We start from the raw sequence: 22,097 nt of genomic DNA, 5'->3' as shown, positions 1-22,097 counted from the left end.
ATCATTGTGCTCTTCCCAGCTGAGGCAGATCAGTCGCCGGCCACTGTACCGCCACTCAACTCTGGCTGCCGGCCATTCATGGTAGCTCATGGCAGCCCACTGCTGAAGGGGTTGCAGCCTACGCCGTCGCCGGTGACTCATGGCAGCCCAGCTCCATGTCGAGCTGTTGTTCACCATCTTAGCTTTAGAGGGTGCAGTGTCACTGGCCCATGTGGGATCGAACTGGCTGCTCAGAGCTCGCGCTCCCAAGCCAACTCTTAATCAACGAGTCACTAAGCCAGCCCCTTGTTTGTCCCAGTTTTTAAAAATTGTGTTAAAAAACACATAACATGAAGTGTACCAATTTAAAGTGTACAGTGTAGGGCCAGCCAAGTGGCTCAGTTGGTTAAGAGCTTGCTCAAGAGTGCGAGCTCTGAGCAACAGCGTTTTGGTGCTTGGCTTGAGCTGAGCTGCAGCTGAGCTGCCAACAGGAGGCAGGATGGCTCAGCTAAAAATAAATAAACAAACAAACAAACAAATAAAGTGATTATTGATAGATACAGTGAATGCCATTTTAAAAAAATTAAAAAATAAAGTGCAGTGTAGCAGCATTAAGTACATTTACAGTGTGGTGTAATAATTACTGCTATCTGGTTGCGGCATCTTTTCATTATCTCAAACAGAAACCTTCTTCTCATTAAGCAGTCACTCCATAATTCCCCTTTCCCTCTGTACCCTGGCTACCACAAATCTTTCTGTCTCCATGGATTTGATTATTCTGGATATTTCATAAAACTGGAATCATACACTATATGGACTTCTACGTCTGGCTTCTTTTCACTTAGCATAATGTTTTCAAGGTGCATCTATGTTATAGGATGTGTCAGCACTTTATGCCTTTTTATGACTGAATAATATTTCTGAATATACCATATTTTGTTTATCCATTCATCTATTGATGGATATTTGGGTTGTTTCCACCTTTTGGCTATTGTTTTTTGTTTGTTTTTTTGTTTTTTTCTGCTTTTACTTTTATTAGCATTTATTTGATGTTGAATTTACTCACGGGCCATAAGTTTTTGTTTCTTCAGTTTCTTCTGGGAGATCTTTTTCTTCTGTGCAACCTCCTCTTCTGGTTTAGGAACAATTTGTTCCTTTTCAGTTAGGATCATCTCAATGTGGCACGNTTCTGGGAGATCTTTTTCTTCTGTGCAACCTCCTCTTCTGGTTTAGGAACAATTTGTTCCTTTTCAGTTAGGATCATCTCAATGTGGCACGGAGAGCTCATGTAGGGGTTGATCCGTCCGTGAGCTCTGTAAGTTCTACGCCGCATCTTGGGAGCTTTATTTACTTGGATGTGCTCTATGACTAGAGAGTCTACATCTAAACCCTTAAGTTGAGCATTACTCTCTGCATTTTTAAGCATGTGCAGTAAAAATTCTGCATTCTTTTTGGGCCACCGACCCTGCGTCAAACCCCTCTGTTTGGCCTGAGCATACCTCCCAACTCTACCATTGTAACAAAGGAAAGGCACACATTGTTTTTGTAATGTGACATCCTTTAGATACTTGGTGGCTTTTTGGATATGCATACCCTTGATGGCCTGGGCAGTTTCATGAGTGTTCTTAAAATGAACCCATAGATTCGAACCTCTCGATCTACATGATTTTGTGGGGTTCTCCGGGTCGAGAGAATAGCGAACCATTTTGAGAGGTTACCTCAGGCCGCTTTCGGGAAGAGCTTGGCTATTGTTAATAACACTGCTATGAACATTCATGTACAGGTTTTTGTTTGTATACCTGTCCTGTTTTTCAGTTCTTTTGGGTATATACCTAGGAGCGGAATTGCTAAGCCATTCCATATTTAACTTATTGAGGAATCTACCACCTGTTTTTTGTACAGCCTGCATACTAAGAATAGTTTTTCCTTTTTTTTTTTTTTTTAAGCTGAGCCATCCTGCTACTTGTTGGCAGCTCAGCGGCAGCTCAGCTCGGGCCGTGAATCGAACCGGTGACCCTGTTGCTCAGAGCTCGCACTCTTGAGCAAGCTCTTAACCACCTGAGCCACATTTACATTTTTAAATGGTTGATTAAAAAATATTTCATAACAAATGATGTATGAAATTTAAATACACATCTATTGGAACACAACCATGCTGTTTTGTTTATGTATTATTTATGGCTGCATTCTCACTACAACAGCAGAGTTGAGCAGTTGTGACAGAGACCGTATGGCCTGCAAAGCCGAAATACTTACTATCTGGCAATTTACAGAAAAGGTTTAATGACCTCTGCTCTATTGATTCGTTGTTTTTATTGCCATTACTCTTTTAAATTGTCAAAAATTTGTTTACTTCCCTATAGAACTTGGTTACATATCGACTCTGCTCAGGTTTATGGATTACATTTAAAAAGTACTTAGCTCTATGATGATAACATCTGAAAGTTCATTTTGATTGGCAAGTATCTGAGTAACCCTCATTTTATGGTTCTAGTATGATGAGTGTCTCTGACTTTCTCCTTTTTCCCATAAAATATGACTTACATTTTTTTCTATACTTAATGTACCACTTTCCATCCTTTAAATTGGCTATTTGTTATGTTTCATATTTCATTTTTTTATGCTCTTTTATTCTTGTCTACTTTTTTGGTAAACTTTAAAATTTTTCTAACATCTTGAGGTGGAGCTTAGATTGTTGATTTTCAGCTTTTTCTAATCTGTGTATTTAAGGGTGTTAATTGCTTTCTAAGCATGGCTATAGATGTCCAAAGTTTTGATGGGTCACGTTTTCATTATCTTTCAAGTCAAAATAATTTGTAGTTTCTACTGCAAGTTCTTATTTGACTGATAGTTATTTAAAAGTGTGGTTCTTAATTTCCAAACAAAGAATGGTTTTCTAGGTACCTTTTTGTTATTAATTTATAGCTTAAATCCACTGTGATAAGAAAACATGCTTTTTATGATTTTAATCCTTTGAAATTTGTTGAACTTTGTTTTTGTGGTCCAGCATATGGTCAGTTTTTATAAATGTCCTATGTGTGTTTGAAAATGATAGGGATTCTGCAGTCGTTGAGTTTAATGTGTATATGTTGATTAGGTCAAGCAAGTTAACTTGTTCAGTCCATCTGTAGCTTTACTGATTTATTTTTTTGTCTGCCTGTCCTATTATTGACTGAAAGAGATGTGTGAAAATTTTACACAATCATGCATTTATTCGTTTCTGTTTTCTTCCATCCAGTTTTGCTTTATATATTTTGAGGCTGTCAGATATACACAAATTTATAATTATTTTAATAATCCTGATGAATCAAACATTTTATTATGAAATTCCTGCCTTCAAGACTTTTTTCTCTAACAACATGTTTATAGTAAATCTTCTATTTTTTTTTTTTTTAAAGATTTTATTGGGGAATTGGGGGAGGGGAACAGACAAGTTGCTGTCCTTTTGTTCTTCAGTCTAGTTGTGGAGGACGTCGCTTCACTGGCCCATGTTGGTATTATCATTGCGCTCTTCCCGGGTGAGGCAGATCGGTCGCTGGCCTCTGGACGGCTGGCTGCTCACAGTGGCTCTTGGCAGCTCACACCAGCTGCCGGCCGCTCACGCTGGCTGCTGGCCACACATGGTATCTTATGGCAACCCACTGCAGCAGGGGCTGCAGCCTACGTGGTCGCCAGGACTCACGGCAGCCCAGCTCCAGGTCGAGCTGTTGTTCACCATCTTAGCTGTAGAGGGCAGTGTCACTGGCCCTCATGTGGGATCTGAACTGGGGCCCTGCTGCTCAGAGCTGGCGTCCCAAGCCAGCTCTTAACCAACGCGCCACTCGGCTGGCCGTAAATCTTCTATTTTTAATCAACCCCATTCTATTTGCCATTTTAAGGTTTTGTCGTAAAACCTATTTTCTCTAATATTAGATAGATTAGATTTCTCTGGTTAGTTTTTACATGGTATCTTTTTCTTCTTTTCATTTTTCACCATTCTCTGTCTTTACATTCTTGCCTTTTATTTGGGATATTTGTGCTTACTATTTTTGTTTGTTTGTTTTTTTATTGGGGAACAGCCATGGTCATTAGTAACACATTGCTTTCATGCTGCAGTGACATAGTTGACTCTTTTAAGAAGGGCGCAGCTCACAATGGCCCATGTAGGAATTGAAGTGGCAACCTTGGTGTTATCAGCACGATGCTCTAACTAACTGAGCTCACCGGTCACCCCTTTGCTTTTTTAATGTAATTATTGCTATATGGAGTTTAAATCTCTTGCCTTGGTGTTTACTTTCTACTTCTTTTCACCTGTTCAACTTGCCTTTTTCTCTTCTTTCTTGGGTCCTTTTGGATTGATTAGATTTTATTTTTTTTCCCTTCCCCTCTTAGCTTGACAATTATACATTCATTTTATTCTTCAATAGATACCCAGGAGAATACAACATATATCCTTGACTTTTAAAAAAGTAACATATTTTATCTCTTAAACTCCATTAGGTATGTTATTATTTATATAGTTTAAATTTCTTTAGATTTATTCACATTACTCACATGTTCACTTGGGTTTTTTTTGATCTTCATTCCTTTCTGCATGTTTGTGCTTCTATCTGGCTGAAATTTTTCAAAACAGCAGAAGACATCAAGCTACAGATTCAAGAAGCACTTTGAGCCCTATATGGATAAAAAAGAAAAAGCCACACCTAGAGGCATCACAGAAAAAGGGCTGAATTTTGCATTCTTTGTTTCTCTTTGCTTTAGTCTGGATATTTTCTTCTGATCGGTCATCTAGTTCACTAATTTTCTCTTCAGCTGCATCTAATCTGTCATTAAATGCATTATTGAATTCTTTTTAAAAGTCTGTTTCTGATATTTTCATTATCTAGCGCTCCTGTGGCTCTTGTTGTTTTTTTATTGTATGCCAGACATTGTGTAGGAAAAAATTCTAGAGGTAACTGGGTGCTAGATACTGTTTTCTTATTCCCGAGAGAGGATTTCTGTGTTTTAGATTTTGTTTTGGTTTCTTGCCACTAGTAAATTTTTTTTTCTGGGGCAGTATAATCCAAAATCCTCTTAATTTAGTCAGGAATTGAGATGATTTGAGGCTGAAATTCAGTACAGTTGGCCCTCTGTATCTGAGGGTTCTGCATCCAGGGATTCAGCCAACCACAGATGGAAATTATTTGCGGGCAAAAGTTACATTATTGCTGATGTTTATTGTGTGTCTGCTGAACTCGTACAGAAATTTTTTTCTTGTCATTGTCCCTTAAACAGTATAGTATAACAACTGTTTACATTGTATTAGGTATTATAAGTAATCTACAGATGATTTAAAATATCAGGAGGATATGTATAGGTTATATGCAAATACTGCGTTGTTTTGTAGAGGGACTGTAGCATCCATTGGTTTTGGTATCCTCGGGTTCCTGGAACAAATCTGCAAATACCAAGGAATGACTCTGCCTGTTAAGGCAAGTCTGTGTGTAGTATACCTTTACTACCAGTGTGTATGTATCCTTTTGATCCTAATTTAAGGTCAGGGAGGTTGGTGGTTATCAGAATCTCTCCTCCTTGAACTGTAGCTTTTGTTCTGTGGGCCATACATCTCTTTTTAAAAAAAACAACAAAACAAAACTCTGCTCAGTTTTTTAACCTTTCAACTGGAACTTTTAGAAAGGATCACCTTCGGGCCAGCTGAGTGGCTCAGTTGGTTAAGAGCTCGCTCAAAGGTTTGGGCTCTGAGCAACAGCGGTTCGAATCCGGCCCAAGCTGAGCTGCCAACAGGTGGCAGGATGGCTCAATTAAAAAAAAAAAAAATTGAAAGGATCACCTTCAGAGGGACTGTATACCAGGTGCCAGGATTTCATCTCTGGACTTTCTTTTCTAGATCTTGGCTCTGTAATTTCCACTGCCTCATAGTTATCTGATACCGTCAAACAAATATTTTGTATATGTGTTTCAATTTGGTCAACAGGAGGAGTGGTAATCCAGTACTGAGTTTGGTAATGACAGAAGAGGAACTTCTATATTTAATTTGTTTTAGGTTTTTTTAAACATTCTGAATAACATTTGTGATGACACTTTAAAATTATCAATAGGTAATAATCTATATATTGGTCCTTTTCCCAGGTGCTACCATATTGGGGAAATCCTCATGATAGAAAAGTCATCAGGAGGTTCTGGAGTCAGGTAACTTTCACCTTACTGCACGCGTGCACACACACACACACACACACACACACACACACACACACTCACGGTGTGATAAAAAAATATGGTGAATGTTTAAATTAAAATTTTATTACAGTAAAAGACACATTTGCTATAAATCCTCCCCACCCCCACTTCGAACACACATATCCCATCATTCTTGCCACTTTCTGAAGCAGTTCTGGAAGTCCTCTTTCGTGAGTGTCTTTAGTTGCACTGTTGTGGCTGCCTCAATGTCCTGAATCGATTCAGAAAATTTACTCATGTCATTTTGACTTGGGGAGGAGCCAGAAATTGCACGGTGCCAGATCTGGTGAATAATGTGGATGAGGATATAAATGTTTTTATTTGACAAATTACCGTATCTGAAGTGATGTGTGATACAGCATTGTCATGATAGAGGATGAAACCGTTTGCCTATTTCATGTTAATACATTGTTCATGATCCATGATATACAGTACACTTTGTTTTTATTTTTTTATTTTTTTCTTAAGATTTTTTATTGGGGAATTGGGGAAGGGGGACAGTGTTGGGGAATTGGGAATGGGGAACAGCCATGTTGTTGTCCTTCAATCTTAGTTGTGGAGGGTGCAGCTAGCTCAGCTCCAAGTCCACTTGTCATTCGGCCACCCATTGGCACCTCGTGGCCACTCAGCTCAAGGTGCCGTGTTCAATCTTAGTAGTGGGTGGGCATAGCCCACCATCCCATGCGGGAGTCGAAACAGCAGCCTTGATGTCAGGAGCATGTGTTCTTACCAGCTGAGCCATCCTGCCACCTGTTGGCAGCTCAGCAGCTCAGCTCGGGCGCAGCTCACTGACCTATGTGGGAATCGAACCGGCGACCCTGTTGCTCAGAGCTCGTGCTCTTAACCAACTGAGCCACTCAGCTGGCCCTACGGCACACTTTAAAACACACCTTCTCTTAACTGTAGTCACACCCAACTGACTGCACTGAACAAGTTGAAACTTGTCACACACTGTTACTAAGGCTCAGTGCACCACTTGCCATATTGAAGATCCCTGCCTTTCCATTGCATGGCACGTGGCAGCAGCATTCACCATATTTTCTGATCACCTCCTACATGTGCAATCATTATTTCTCCAGTTTATTTGAGTAATTTATCATGTATGGAATCATATATTTCTGGGCAGTAGGCAAGTGCAATTTTTTTCTTTTACAATGCTTTTCTCATTATAGACAATCAGCTGGATTTGAAATAGGATTAAGAACTTTTTTCTCTAATAAGCTGAAAACTAATTTTTAACATGATTTGTGGTTATAGTGACTACTTTAAAAACAGTTATTGTTTAATTCACTGTATATCTACCACATGGGAGAAATACATCTTTAGAGCTATCATAAACTTCTTGGCCTTATAAAATACAGTCCATTCCTCAATATCTTATTATGAATCGTTAAGTATCTCTTTTCACCCTTCCCCTCTTATATTTACAGAAGACACTTTATACTCAGGATGCCCCCTTCCATGTGGTTATCACCAGCTACCAGCTGGTAGTGCAGGATGTAAAGTATTTCCAGCGGGTCAAGTGGCAGTACATGGTATTGGACGAGGCTCAGGCGCTTAAGAGTAGTTCCAGGTAACATGAGTACCAGAACCCAAACTCCATGTACTAAGGATATATAGATATATGATATACAGTTGACCCTTGAACAACATGGTGGTTACGGTGCCAACCCCAACCCTTCACCCCACACTCCCAACTTCAATATGTAGTTGAATGTCTGCATATAACTTTTGAGCCTCCAAAAACTTACCTATCAATAGCTTACTGTTGACCAGAAGTCTTACTGATAGCATGAACAGTCAATTAATGCTTATTTTGTATGTTATATGTATTATATACTGTATTCTTACAATAAAGTAAGCTAAAGAAAAGAAAATGTTACTAAGGAAATCATAAGGAAGAGAAAATACATATATTTATTGAAAAAAATCCATGTGTAAGTGGACCCACACAGTTCAAACCTGGGTTGTTCAGGGATCAACTGTATCTGTGTGATATATACACACATCTGAATAAAGTCAGAGAGGTTTCAAAACATGGTATAATGTGTTCTCTACATAAGCCATATGCCTGACCAGAAGGCAGAAGTTCCCTTATCCATTTTTCATGGAACATAAATATTAATATTTAGAATATAAGGATTTTTCCCTATTTCTAGCCTTAATAATTATGACACTTTAATTGATCTTTGTTCTTTAAGGAAAATTTCTGTGGAGAAAGGGGCATCTGCCCTTTCTTTGAAGGATTATTTTAGGTCTTTGTAAGAAGTAGAATGTTACATTATATGGATTGTTGGCTTTGTCGGCTTTATGCAAGTTATCCTAGTCTCTGGGTAGTTATTAGATCCGCAAGACTCCTTTTATTGGAAGTTATATGTTTAAAATATTCTAATACTTTTAAGGTCCCAAACTGTATAGTAAATGAATGCTTAGCTATAAAGTGTTACTCAGTGATTAAGCCTTGGGTTTGATGCATTCTTGTTAATTTGGTGAGCACGTAGGACATGTAGGACTTTGTTGAAGGTCCATGTTAACTTGGCAGGATGGTATTTTCCATGGAACTTTCTATCCTCTGAAGGGCATTACTACATTTGCACTCTTTTGAAGTAGGACATGCTCATAGCCATAGACTCACTTTGGGTTTTCTTCTCACACCCTTCCCCTTTCTCCACTGGAAGCACACAGAGTAATAATTTTAAAGCTGCCTACTACATATAAGTACCTTATAATGAAATGGTGTGTGTCAACACAAACAGAACTTTATCAAGGCAGAAAGGATCCTATTCTGCCTACTTGAGGTCTTCTTTTTCTAAACCCTAATACCATATTTTCATTATAAAGTAGTCAATTCCTCTGAAATTTCCTGTCCGTACCTTTGTTGAATAATATTTTTCAATTGTGTATATGACGGAGTACTTGAATCTGAGTGATATGTTTTTGGAGAGCATTTTTAGAAATATGGGGTCTTGGTAGGATGGGGAAAGATTTACTGCTAACTTGGAATTTGTAATTCATCTTATTGGACAGCGTTCGTTGGAAGATCCTCTTGCAGTTCCAGTGCCGGAACCGGCTTTTGCTAACTGGGACGCCCATTCAGAACACCATGGCAGAGGTAGGCACGAGTCAAGGTCAACAGAGTGGTTCCAGCACAGAATAGAATTCTTTACGGATGCCCACCTGGAGTGTTAATGCTCTGTACGAATTATAATACCCACATCAAAGGAAAAATTTGAACATAGCTTGCCCTAAGTGGGGGTGTTGTTTTTTTTTGGGGGGGGGGCATCGTTCCTATTTTCTTATTCTCTGGCTTAAGGCAAATAAATTCCTTCATTTCTTTGTATTTATGTAATAAATAGTGACCACATTAGGAATGCTATCCATCTAATGCACAGATATTTTTATGCTAGAATGAAAGGCAATATTCTTTAACCCTAAACGGAGGTAAAATTTTTTCTTTAGAAAAGATAATTGATCATCTACAACAGGGGTCAGAAAACTTTCTGTAAAGAGCCAGATAGTAAATATTTTAGATTTTACAGGCCATACAGTAAACTGTCCCAACTATTTAACCTTGCTGTTGTAATGTGAAAGCAGCTCTAGACTATGCATAAATTAATAGGTATGGCTGTGTTCCCATAAAACTTTATTTATAAAAATAGATGGCAGACCAGACTTGGCTGACCCCTAATCTACTTATTGCCAAGTTATGCTACCTCAGATTATATTTAATTGTGGAATGGATTTTTTAAATATATAAATATTTAAATATATAAATATTTAAAACTATCCCACTGTAAAATCTGAGTAGTACTTGCACTTGCACTTTCAGACTTTTAGTTTGAAATTAATTGAAAATAATCACATTTTTCTACCTCACTTTATAAAAATTAGAGTTAGTTGATGAGGCGTGTGCTTATACACACTTTCTATCTTTTCTATCTCTCTCATTCATTTATACAGATACATGCACCTGGACTCAGACATACACATACCTGCAACTTTTTCCCTCTCTCCAGACCCTCATTATATCCTCACACACTGTCATTTTGTTGCCCTACAGCTACTTCACTTTTCCTTTGTTTCCAGCTCTGGGCTCTGCTGCATTTTATTATGCCAACATTATTTGATTCACATGAGGAATTTAATGAATGGTTTTCCAAGGACATTGAGAGCCACGCCGAAAACAAATCCACCATTGATGAGAGTGAGTACTTGGCAGTGAACTTTCTTTACATATCATTATAGGCAACCACATAATTGTATGTTTTCTATGTGAAGAGTTTTTCTTGTAGTAAACATGGAAGGATGGGGGAGAGGAGTTTTTTCTCTTATAAAATAATTTCTGTACTTTTTTATGTTTAAAGAGACAAAAAAGGACGAATTCAGGTAATGTATTTTTGACTAATCAAGGCAGAACAGGCAGTTATAAAGCACCACATTTTGGCTTATAGAATCCTCATTTTCCACAGAGATCCTAAAAAATTCCTATCAGAGTTATATTCTTTGTGGAATGGGGTAAGGGTTTTTTTTCCTGTGATAAATACTGAAAATATTAAAAGGGTCATTTTTGTTATTTTCTATCTACATTAGGATTTGTTTCTACTGTGAACATTTTTGACCTGGTTTATCAGTACTCTTGACTTTATTGAATATTAAGAATATAACTATGAGGTGTTTATTACATAGACATGAAGTGACATCTGCTAATTATTAGAAAAGTCTTTAAGTAGTTTCTTTTAAGTTATTAATTTGCTGACATACTTTGGAAAAATGATTTTTGAGGAACACTGAGAGTCCCAGATAGCTTACATTAGACCTAGTATATGAGCACCCTATTAGTGATAAAAAATGTTCCTAAAACACTCTAAAGATGAATTCTAATAAAAAATAAAGTGGTCCTTGTTGGTCTGAATAAATGAGATCCAAGTGCATTTTACCCAGTTGACTATAGGAAGATGCTATGGAAAATTCAGATTCCTGGATTTCCTACTGGGGAAAAAAGATTTGTTTCAGTCTCTTTCAGGGACTCATTAGGTCAAAAGGTATTTAAACAGTTTAGTGAGAGATGATTATGATTTTTCTTTTGTTTGTGTTAAATCAGTATAACGTATTATTTATGGGGGGCCTCCTGGCGTTTCAGATCAACTTTCTCGCTTACACATGATCTTGAAGCCATTTATGCTGAGGAGAATCAAGAAAGATGTGGAAAATGAATTGTCTGACAAGGTAAGGAAAGAATACCTTATGAGTTTATGAAGCCTTAATAGGTACCAACTTAGGGCTCCGGAGGGGAGAGAGGAGAATTATTTGATTAATGTTGAGTTGAAGAGTAATTAGTTTGATTGAGAGAAGACCTTTAAGCCCAAGAGGATCAAAGAAGATTTAATGTGAGTCAAATAATCACAGCAAGTGATGTTTTTTTCTCTTTGTTTTATACTTTTTATTATAGAGAATTTGAAACATTACAAAAGTAGAAAGAATAGTATAATGAACTCCCTTGTAACCACCATACAGCTTTAACAATGATCTACTTATGGTCATCTCCACCCATCTAGATTATTCTGAAGCAGATCCTGGATGTCTTTTATTTCATTTATAAAAATTTTTATATATATATCTAATAGATTTGGTCATTTTTAAAATACATAACCACATATTATCAACCCTGCTAAAAAAACAAACAAACAATTATTCCATTATGCTATCACATATCCAGTCAGCAATCAGATATTCCCCAATTGTCCTTATGTGTTTCTTTCTCTCTCAACACATTTTTGAAATCAGAATACAAGCAAGTTCCACGCACAGCATTTGGGTGTCTTGTCTCTTAAGAATCGTTTTTCCCTTGTAATTATTTGTTGAATAAACTTGAGTCATTTATCCTGTAGTTTTCCACATACTAGGTTTTGCTAATTGCATCATTATGGTGGTGTCACACATGTTCCTCTGTCTCCCGTATTTCTGCAAACAGAGTTAGATTTAGAAGTTTAATGTGCTTCAGGTTATAATATATTTTCTCACAAAGCCAGTAATTTTGGTTTATAAATATCTTTTTTGGATCTATTATCTATTTTCTATTATTTCCTATGAATTCTACCCATATTCTCCTTCCTTCTACCAGTTCCCATTCCTTTGGAATTTTTCCCCATCTTCCATAGAGTCCACCTATTTCTCATAATTCTGCTCTTTGTCTAAAAGGCATCTTTCCAGATTCTTGATAATATCAGGTGGTTATCCTCTATCACTGTCAAAAGGGTGGATCATTTTGAAATTAGTAGCTCTCTTTGCAAGATTGTGGTGGGGACGCACACCTTCGAAGAGAGGAATAGAAGTCCACCTTAGTTTTATTCTTTTTAAAAAAAATCTTGGTGGCTATTTTGTGAAACTGGCTGATTTTAAGTAAATAGTACTGTCACACAGATGTAGCTGATAGAAGAAAAATACTTTATAAAAAATTAGACTCTTGAGGCTTTTATATCAGAAAGGGCTTAAAAAAGGATAGCAGTGTCATAATTTCTGTTATTTTGTTAGTCAAAAGGGAGGTGATCAAAAGGTATACTATAGTTGTTTTTTTAACAATTATTTATTATTGTTATTATTATTATTATTGTTATTATTATTATTGGGGAACAGTGTGTTTTTCCAGGACCCATCAGCTCCAAGTCAAGTAGTTGTTTCAGTCTAGTTGTGGAGGGTGCATCTCAGTGGCCCATGTGGGGATCAAACCAGCAACCTTTGTGTTATGAGCACTACGCTCTAACCACCTGAGCTAACCGGCTGCCCCTGTACTATATATAGTTTTTAACCACTGTGCACAGTGTAAATTTCTTAAACATCAGTAATGTTTCTAATCTATTAAATAATTATTTATTTATTGAACTCTTACTGACTGCCAGCCACTGGTACATAAAGATGCAGCCTCAAGGTTCCATTCCAATTTCCAAGGGAGATAAATACATAACTAACTGTAATACTGTGTCATAGAGATACAGTGATGGTCTCTGTGAACTGTAATGGGAGCATAGATAAGGGAGTAGTTCTGTTAGCGAGGGTTAGAGAAGGCATCAAAGCAGAGATGACATGTAAGGTAGATGTGGAACAATGAGTTGTCATTTACTAGGAAAATAAGATAGAAAGGGGGTACTAGGCAACAAGAGCAACATGAACAAAGGTAGAGCAACATTCAAATACGCAGCATGTTTGGCAAACATTCAGACTACAGTTGCTAAGGTATATATAGGACGATGTGGTGATGAGACTGGGACTGTTGGGTGGTTTAAATTATGAGAGGTCTTTTCTGCCTATGGAAGAATTTTTAATATTTTACTATAGACAGTAATGTACATTGAAGGTTTTTCAGCAGTTGAATTACCTTATGAGGTTTGTATCTTAGAACCAGGAGAGACTGGAAGACCTCAAAATCATAGTAGTCTAGGTTAGATATGATGAGATTCTGCAGTAAAGCAATGGGAATTATCAGAAAGTGTGGTTCAAAGTAAATTTCCAGGTTGAGTTGAGTGACCTAGGAAATGATACACATGGGATATGAGAGAGAAAAATCAGAGCTGACTGAAGTTTCTCTTTGGGCAATTGGGTGAATGGTAATGCTGTTAATCAATTTAGTGAATTGTGGAAAAGAATTTTTTTTCTGATATTTCACATACACAATTGCTGCAGACTGAGTGGTACTATAATAGTAGGTAGTTGAAAGTATGGGCATAGGAATGTTTAGGAATATATTTTTGTTGTAAGTCACTGTGGTGGACGATAGTTGGTGCTATTGAAAACAGAAGAGATTTGCCCAGGGACAGCAGTAGAGTGAGTGACAAGCAAAGAAGGTCAAGGAAAAAAAAAATTTTTCTGGATAATTAACCACACCACAGGTTTATAGAGATACTGAGTTTCTAGAGATAGATGTATTGTTTTTTCAGTCATAATCTGGTTTGCATGCGTTTTCAACTTTATGCTGATACTGAATCTTACAAACTGTTTTTCAAAATATAAATGTTCTCACTGATTTTTAGATTGAGATTCTAATGTATTGCCAGCTGACCAGCCGACAAAAGCTGCTATATCAGGCACTAAAGAACAAAATTTCTATTGAGGATTTATTGCAGTCTTCTATGGGCTCTACCCAGCAAGCACAGACCACCACCAGCAGCCTCATGAATCTGGTCATGCAATTTAGGAAGGTAAGAGCTTAGGGCAACTACCCTGGAGTTGTCTTTATTAACCCACTTTAAGGAAGAGGCTGTAGCCTTGATGCCAAATGAACAAAGTCTGTTAAAAAGATGAAAATGCAAAAGTATATGTCCATAAAGGTAAACATTCAGGGTTTTGGATCCCCCATCATTTCAGAGTGGTGCCTGCACATAAAAATGTTGTCTAATTCTTTCCCTTCCTCTTAGGTGTGTAATCACCCAGAGTTATTTGAACGACAAGAAACTTGGTCTCCATTTCATATTTCCCTAAAGCCATACCAGATTTCAAAGTTCATCTATCGTCATGGACAGATCAGGGTCTTTAACCATTCACGAGACAGGTGAGCAAATATTAATGTCTATGTACTTTATAAGTGTTTTTGTAATTTGGGGGTTTGTGGAGATAAATTTAGTGGAGAGTGTTTGAGTTCCTCAACAAGAGATATATATTTAAACAGAGGGCAGACAACTTTTTGTTGAGGGATGTTCTGGGAGGAATCTGTGCATTATCAAGGCTCTAACTGGATGACCTCAAAGGCCCTAGCTGCTCCTAGTTGCCTTTCCAATTGAAGAATATGCACCTGTGTGCAAGTAGGTACTCGCACCAAGAGAGATCAGCAAATGTCTCTGCCTTAGTACCGAAATTGCTTCATGATGGCTTATTTCATACTTGGAATCGCACTTGTGGGAGAACTGATTGGTTTTCAGATTAATCAAATTTACCTTTGTATTAGAATCAGCAGTGACAAGTTTTGGTAAAAGTGCAGTGGTTGTTAATGCTAGAGACCGCTTCCATTTAGAAAATAGGTGTGTGGGTCAGTTTTACACCTGAGTGAGGGTAGGCCGGGCTTCTGGGTTTTTTCAGCTCCCAGAAGATTCTCATGCACACCCACATTTGACAACCATGGATTTAGAAAGCTCCTTCTGTAGAGGAATAATATAACTAAGCACAATCAAACTACCGTATTTGCCGGCGTATAAGACGACTGGGCGTATAAGACGACCCCCTAACATTTCCACTCAAAATACAGAGTTTGTTATATACTCGCCGTATAAGACTACCCCCTCTTCCGCACACCTTCCACACACCAAATAAAAGGTAAAACAATATCAGATTTGATTTGGCCCACTGAAGTGCAAACAAGCGTATTGTATTTCGTGTCACCACATAACCGTTTTGGCGATGTTGAGCCACCATGTCTGCTACATGTTTTTCGAGTTCTGGCCAGTGTGGGGTGCCTCTTCTTAATGCACACTTACCCCTTGGCATACTCTTTAATGCTTTCTCATTTGATTTCCAGTCCCGAACCATCTTTTCTGTTACTCCATATTGTCTTGCAGCAGCACAATTATTATTTTCCTTAGCAAAGTTTATAACTTTCAGTTTAAAATTTGCATCATACTTCTTTCTTTTGGCTGGTGCCATGATAGGGATGATAGGGGTTTGACTGGTCGACATTTTCTATGCTGTACTGTACAATGGTGCAGTATTGTGGTTGGCTGTTGGCTGTATACAAAGCCTGATTTGATTGGTCCCTGCTCCCTGTTTGCCCGCCCTGTCACTATAGCAGTCTGGTCCACCCTTGCATCAGCATCTCCCTGGGACCTCACTAGTGCGCAAGTGCGAGCTCTTCAACATTCTAACAGGCACCATGATAGCACAAAATCGCGAATCTTCAATGCATATGTAAAGAAATATACGGTAACCCGAATTTATCACACTCGCAAAATCGCACACAGCCGACCATACACCCAGTATGGTATCGCGATTCGCGATTTTGCGCTATCATACTGGGTGTATGGTCGGCTGTGTGCGATTTTGCGAGTGTGGTAAAATCGCATAACAGCAAAATCGCATAACAGCCGAGCATACACCCAGCAGCGCTGCTGATGCCTGAACGGTATGTGGAATGAAGTGGGCGGGCATCGGGAGGCCACTATGGCACAGGTCAAGCACTATGGGCAGTCTATCTGAAGTGTACCTGGCGTATAAGACGACCCCCCACTTGGAGGCATATTTTTCAGGGCCAAAAAATCGTCTTATACGCCGGCAAATACGGTAATTATTGACTACATTTAGCCTAATGAAACTGAAACTGAGACACTGAAACTGAAATCGAGGAATTTCTTGGAATTTATTTTTAAGAATTCTGTCCGTGATAGCTCCAGGCTAATATTTAACTAGACAGGCAGAAGGAAGCCGACTGGAGCTATAGTGCTTTTTGTTTAATGTAGTGTATGATAACTTAGGGTGCTAAAATTGCAGGTCTCTGAAATAAAATGAGACTACTTTGAACTTGTATTATTTTCTTATACCTTTATTAAGTACTTATTACTTTCTGACATTTTATGCCATGATTTTTGGTAATAACAAACTTCTTAAAAGTTTAAAGAGTTTCAAACCTAAAAGATTCTATTTAGTTTGAAACCTCCTATGTGGTTAACTTCCCAATATTTTTATTTAGGTTTGGATTTATTTTATTTACTTACTTTACAGGTGGTTAAGGGTTCTTCTTTCTCCATTTGCACCGGACTATATCCAGCAGTCTCTCTTTCACAGAAAAGGTAGGTGTTTTGATCTTTGGAAAGGAAAGTATGCCAAAGATTTACCAGGATGCTACTCTGTTTTGCTGAGTGACTGATTTGGAACTAGTAATGGTTTGCCTGCGTGCTAGGTTTTTATTTATAGTCTTGATAAGATTTAAGTAAATTAGTCATTTTCATCTATAAACTCTCTGATTTGTGACTACAACAGGAAACAAAAAATTATTACATTGACCTTCCATCTTTAGTTTATACCTGACTCTTAATAATTTCTTACACTCTTGAAACTCGACAGAGACAATGCAGGACTCTTATTAATGTGGCTTAGTTTCCTTCCCCTTAGTCTAAGGAAAAGAAGCTGCTCAAGTTTGAGCATTGTCCAAAGTATTAAGGCAAAGGTTCAGAATTTTTCACCTCCATCCTTTCCTTTTTTCTTTTTCCTGGCATGATTAAAAGAGGAGGGCACTTAGCAAAGGATCCAAAAGCCCCAAAGGTAACTGATGAGCCAACTTCACTCTGGCCCATATATGCCACCTCTCGTAGGTCTGCCTCTTTGACTTGTGATTGTAGTACAAAAATATGACACCCTGACTTCCATCAGAGTGGCTGAGATTTCAAACCTTTAGGATATGTTTTGATTCTTTTTTGTTTTTTTTATTTTTTTTTTTAAGCTGAGCCATCCTGCCACCTGTTGGCAGCTCAGCGGCAGCTCAGCTCAGGCTGGGAATCGAACTGCTGTTGCTCAGAGCTCAAACTCTTGAGCAAGCTCTTAACCAACTGAGCCACTCAGCTGGCCCGTTTTGATTCTTAAGCCAAAATTCAGCAGTTCAGCATGCTTTAGTTAAGTATTGTCTCGACTTGCTATTTAGTTTAAATTTGTCCTTTGATGTTCTAGGTGTTGATGAAGAAAGCTGTTTCTCTTTCCTTCGCTTTATTGATGTATCTCCAGCAGAAATGGCAAACCTCATGCTTCAGGGACTTTTGACCAGGTGAGAAGTTTGCTCATTGTTTGATGAGAGAGCCTTTGGGAATAAACAAGGACAAAAATTGAATATGTGAAATTAAATATTTGATGTTATATCATCTTAGAGAGTCTCTCATTTTGTTGTTAAGAATAAAAATTTTTATTAGGGAATCATAATTTTCTGTTGATCATTTAGTAATTGCATGATGCTTCATGATATGCCGTAAATTTTAGGCTCTTCCAAATGCTACCAGAAGGTCTTCAAGTCTTCTTAATTTCTAGTTAGTCTACTATATTTTATTTGCTTCTGTAGGGCAGATGATGACTGATGATTCCTTCAGTTAGTAGTGATTGCAGCATAGTCTGCCTCAAGTGTTCTGGGAAACTTAGTTTTGTTATTATTATTCTTTGGACTAATGGCTTTCACTTATTTTATTACCTTGTATTTATGTAATAAATAGTTGTCTCATTAAGAAAGGCCCTCCCTAATATGAGGATATTTTTATGATAGAGTTTTTGTGATAGTGTTGAATATTCCTTAATACTGAAATGAGCTTTACGGAGGATTTTAGTTTTCATAGTAGCAAACCAAGTCATGCCAAAGATAGAATTTATAGAACAAAAGTATGAAACGGCTTTATCTCAAAGTAGGAAAGAACTGTTTCTAAAATGCTCAAGATATACAAGAGACATGTTAATGAGAGACAAGGTTCCTTGCTGCTATGAACTACCCTTAAACCTCCATGGAGCACTGAATAAGCATGTCTGCTGTGGTTTGTTTCAGATGGTTAGCTCTTTTCCTGTCTCTGAAAGCCTCCTACAGGCTCCATCAGCTGCGCTCCTGGGGAGAGCCAGAAGGGGAGAGCCAGCAGAGATATCTGAGAAACAAGGATTTCCTTCTGGGGGTTAATTTTCCACTCTCCTTTCCCAACCTTTGCAGCTGCCCTTTGTTAAAGGTAAGGAATTATTTCAGCCTTAATTATCTATATAGTACTTACTCCCTTCCCTTTTCTTTGAATCAGTAAAAGTAGTAAAAAGTAAATGATGGCCTGATGGAGCCAAAAAGTTCTCAGAGGAGTTGGAGCAGTGTATTGAGTTGTAACGTACTATATGTAATTTAAAAGACATTTTGTGTGTGTGCTTATGTTAAATATATATTTTGTATATAACTTTACTACAAAGTACACAGATCTTCAATGTACAACTCTCTGAATTTATACATGTGTATATACTTGTCTAACAACTACCTAGATCAAGGTATAGAACCATTTCCAGCACCCAGAAGTCTCCCTTGTGCTACTTCCCATTTAATACCTCTAGTTCAGAACAAACCAACAAATAAAGGTGATCACTTTTCTACTTCCATCATCACAGATTATTTTTTCCTATTTCTGTACTTTATGTAAATGGAATTGTCCAGTATGTATTCTTTTGTGTCTGGTTTCTTTCCCTCAATATTATAGCTAAGATTCATCTGTGTTGCATTATAGCATTCTTTTTTTAATGTTGCATTGTCTTAATAGCCCACAATTTATTAATCTATTCTATTGTTGATGGATATTTAAGTTGCTTCCAGTTTGAAGCTATTATAAATAAAAGTGCTATGCACAATCTTGTACATGTCTTTTGATGAACATAGGCGTTAATTTCTTTGGGGTTTATATTCAGGAGTAGGATTGCTTATCATCCAGTTATATGTATGTTTAGATTTAGTAGCCACTGCCAAATGTTTTTCCAAAATGGTTTTACATTTCACCAGCAAAGTGAGAGATTTGCTATTGTTTCTTATCCTTGCCTACGCCTGGTATTTTAGTCCGTTTTTTTTTAAAATTTGTGGTAGTATCTCATTGTGATTTTAAATTGTACTGCCATGAAAAGTAATGGTGTTGCGTACTTTTTCATATAATTATTGACCATTGTAGAATAGGTGAAGGGGAAAGTGACAGGAAATAAGATGACAGATGTAGGTCCAGATCATATGGGGCCCTCTAAGTTAATTGCTAAGGATTTGGACTTTATTCTGAATGAAATGGGTAACACTGGAGAGATTTGAGAAGAGATTTGTAGGTGTTTATATGCTATAGTTCTTCAACTAGGTAAGAAGGTAGGACATTTTCCTTGTATCCTCTAGAACACTTAATGGGTCTTTAATTTTAGCTGCTATCAAATGCAGGATGTTCTTTGGCTAGATCTGGCGTGTCCTCCCTTACACTGGAGAACCCATATGATTCCCTTCTCTTCTGTTTTCTCAGTTGGTTTCTCAAGCATTGCTCTGTGTACATGTTTGGACTCCGGAAATAAGATTAGTAATGCAAAAAGAGAATGGGATTGGGTTCCAGCCTGTTTGGAATAATGTAGTCAGTGGTGGCAGAGTGACTTCCTACTAGTGAAATATTGATATGTCTGATGAAGAACTCTTAACCTCCTTATAGACAAATTTCTCTACATTTGCTAATAAACATTGCGCTACAGTTATAAAATTTTACTAGATTTATTTTTGGTACAGAAAGCATCATCCTCCCCTGGGTTTACTATACCCTATTATGTAGATACCTGCATCATATTTAAAGATATGCATCACTTATTTGTATTCTTCTCTTTTATGAAAATGTAGTAGTGTGTTCAGAGCATCTTTTCAGTGAGGCCCTTCTATCAATTAGTGAATTTCCTGAGAAATTCAGATGTGGGCAGTATGTTTTATGGGAAATTGATAGTGAAATATGAAAGTTTATTTAATTGAAGTTAGATTCACTAACATTTCTTCTTTTTAAATTTTTTTTGGGTTGTGGATAGACATTTGCTCTTGTAGTAGCTTAAAATTTACACTGAGTTACTGAGCCAGTGGGCTAGGTAGCTGAAAGCTAATCATATATGTGTAGAGACACTGTTTTGCTTTGGTCTTATTGTCCTTACCTCCAACATGCATATATTGAAATACCAACCAGGCAGTGTATTTTGCCAGAGTTTGTTGATCTATTTATTCTAAGGACTCTCTGCTTTCAACTTAGCAGAATGATCTTTACATGGTATCTAGCCTTAAATGTTAGCCTAGGTTCTGAATAAAGAATTATTTGGTTGAAGTTCCATGTCTGACAATAAAACCATAATAAAGCCCATTATGTCTGTGGTTTTCAAAGTGTGATCATGACTCAAGTCAAGAATATTTTATATCACCTGGTCAGTATGTAGACATATCAGACATTACACGTACATGTGTTTTTAAAACAAAATATTCACAAAACAATACTTACATGTACAGTACACCCTGGGTTTTCTTTTTCTTTTATTTTTTTTTATGTTAATGGGAACCTACTAAAAAATTATTTCATGACCCTTGCTACTCATGGTTTGAAAAAATGCAGCACTAGATGACTGTACAATATTAGAATAGCTAGAGGACTAGATAAAGAGAATACCATGTAGAAGATTCTGGACCATTCTTATCATGGTAAGAAAGGAAAGAAACCGACATTTTGGAACTTAAGGAAGAGTTTTCTGTTTCTGAATATGAAAGAGAAGACCAGAAGTTGCTCGGAGAGCAGTATGCACATTTCATTGCAGTTAACCTGACATTTAGTTAGCAATCAAGGTCCATCTCTGTTTTAGTGTATTCTGGTATGTACCTGTCATTAATATATCCCTGGTATTCTAAGAGAGTATAAATAAAAAGAAGTAATTTTGAAAGAATCAACTGATTCAAACTTGAGCAATGTAGTTTATTATGGGAACTGTTCCCCAAGAATGGCCTTGTTAGAGTATGCCTATCACCATTATTGTGCTGTTTCTCACACTGGTTTCTCTGAAATGAATTTTTATTCAAGAAACATTTCTCTAAAGAGCATAGTGTTTTGTTTTGTTTTTGGTCTGTTTTGCAAAGAAGAGTAGAGAAGGAAATTTAGGACACCTAATCCTTTAGAACAGATTTCCAAAATTCATTAATTAAGAATATAAAAGTTAAAACTTAAGATGCATATTTTGGCATACATACACACATCAAAATCACACTTCTAAATTTCATAGTCTACTCTGATACTGCTAGTTTTTCATTTTTTTAAAAACCGTGATTGCAAAAATGAGTCTTTTTAAAAATAACTCATCGAATATGAACAGCGGCGCTGAGACTTAAATGTAATAATTATCTGTTGTGCTGATGTTTGAATTTGTCAATTGGTTTTAAATACAAGGTTTTGGTT

The 22,097-nt window shown here is 37.2% G+C and overlaps 2 protein-coding genes across 3 annotated transcripts in view; one reads left to right on the top strand and one right to left on the bottom strand.

Moving 5' to 3' along the window:
- The window catches only part of INO80 (INO80 complex ATPase subunit), a 122,200-nt gene that overhangs the window by 46,308 nt on the left and 53,795 nt on the right, over positions 1–22,097 (top strand). For both annotated transcript variants that reach the window (XM_019645024.1, XM_019645023.1), the window contains exons 15-24: positions 6,088–6,147; positions 7,626–7,768; positions 9,223–9,307; positions 10,282–10,399; positions 11,336–11,421; positions 14,220–14,387; positions 14,604–14,737; positions 16,894–16,961; positions 17,836–17,929; positions 18,689–18,860. In XM_019645024.1, the coding sequence (XP_019500569.1) occupies positions 6,088–6,147; positions 7,626–7,768; positions 9,223–9,307; positions 10,282–10,399; positions 11,336–11,421; positions 14,220–14,387; positions 14,604–14,737; positions 16,894–16,961; positions 17,836–17,929; positions 18,689–18,860 (1,128 nt within the window). The remainder of the gene's footprint in view (positions 1–6,087; positions 6,148–7,625; positions 7,769–9,222; positions 9,308–10,281; positions 10,400–11,335; positions 11,422–14,219; positions 14,388–14,603; positions 14,738–16,893; positions 16,962–17,835; positions 17,930–18,688; positions 18,861–22,097) is intronic.
- Positions 1,038–1,684, bottom strand: LOC109384064 (60S ribosomal protein L17-like). Its single transcript, XM_019645025.1, has 2 exons — positions 1,196–1,684; positions 1,038–1,103 (listed from the first exon to the last, which is right to left on the bottom strand). The coding sequence occupies exons 1-2, from the start codon at positions 1,682–1,684 to the stop codon at positions 1,038–1,040; spliced, it is 555 nt and encodes a 184-aa protein (XP_019500570.1).

Source organism: Hipposideros armiger, unplaced genomic scaffold, assembly GCF_001890085.2.
Source record: "Hipposideros armiger isolate ML-2016 unplaced genomic scaffold, ASM189008v1 scaffold_92, whole genome shotgun sequence".
In the NCBI taxonomy this organism is placed as follows: domain Eukaryota; kingdom Metazoa; phylum Chordata; class Mammalia; order Chiroptera; family Hipposideridae; genus Hipposideros; species Hipposideros armiger.
The sequence above is the reverse complement of the archived record's forward strand: the minus strand, read 5'-3'. Positions and strand labels throughout refer to the sequence as shown.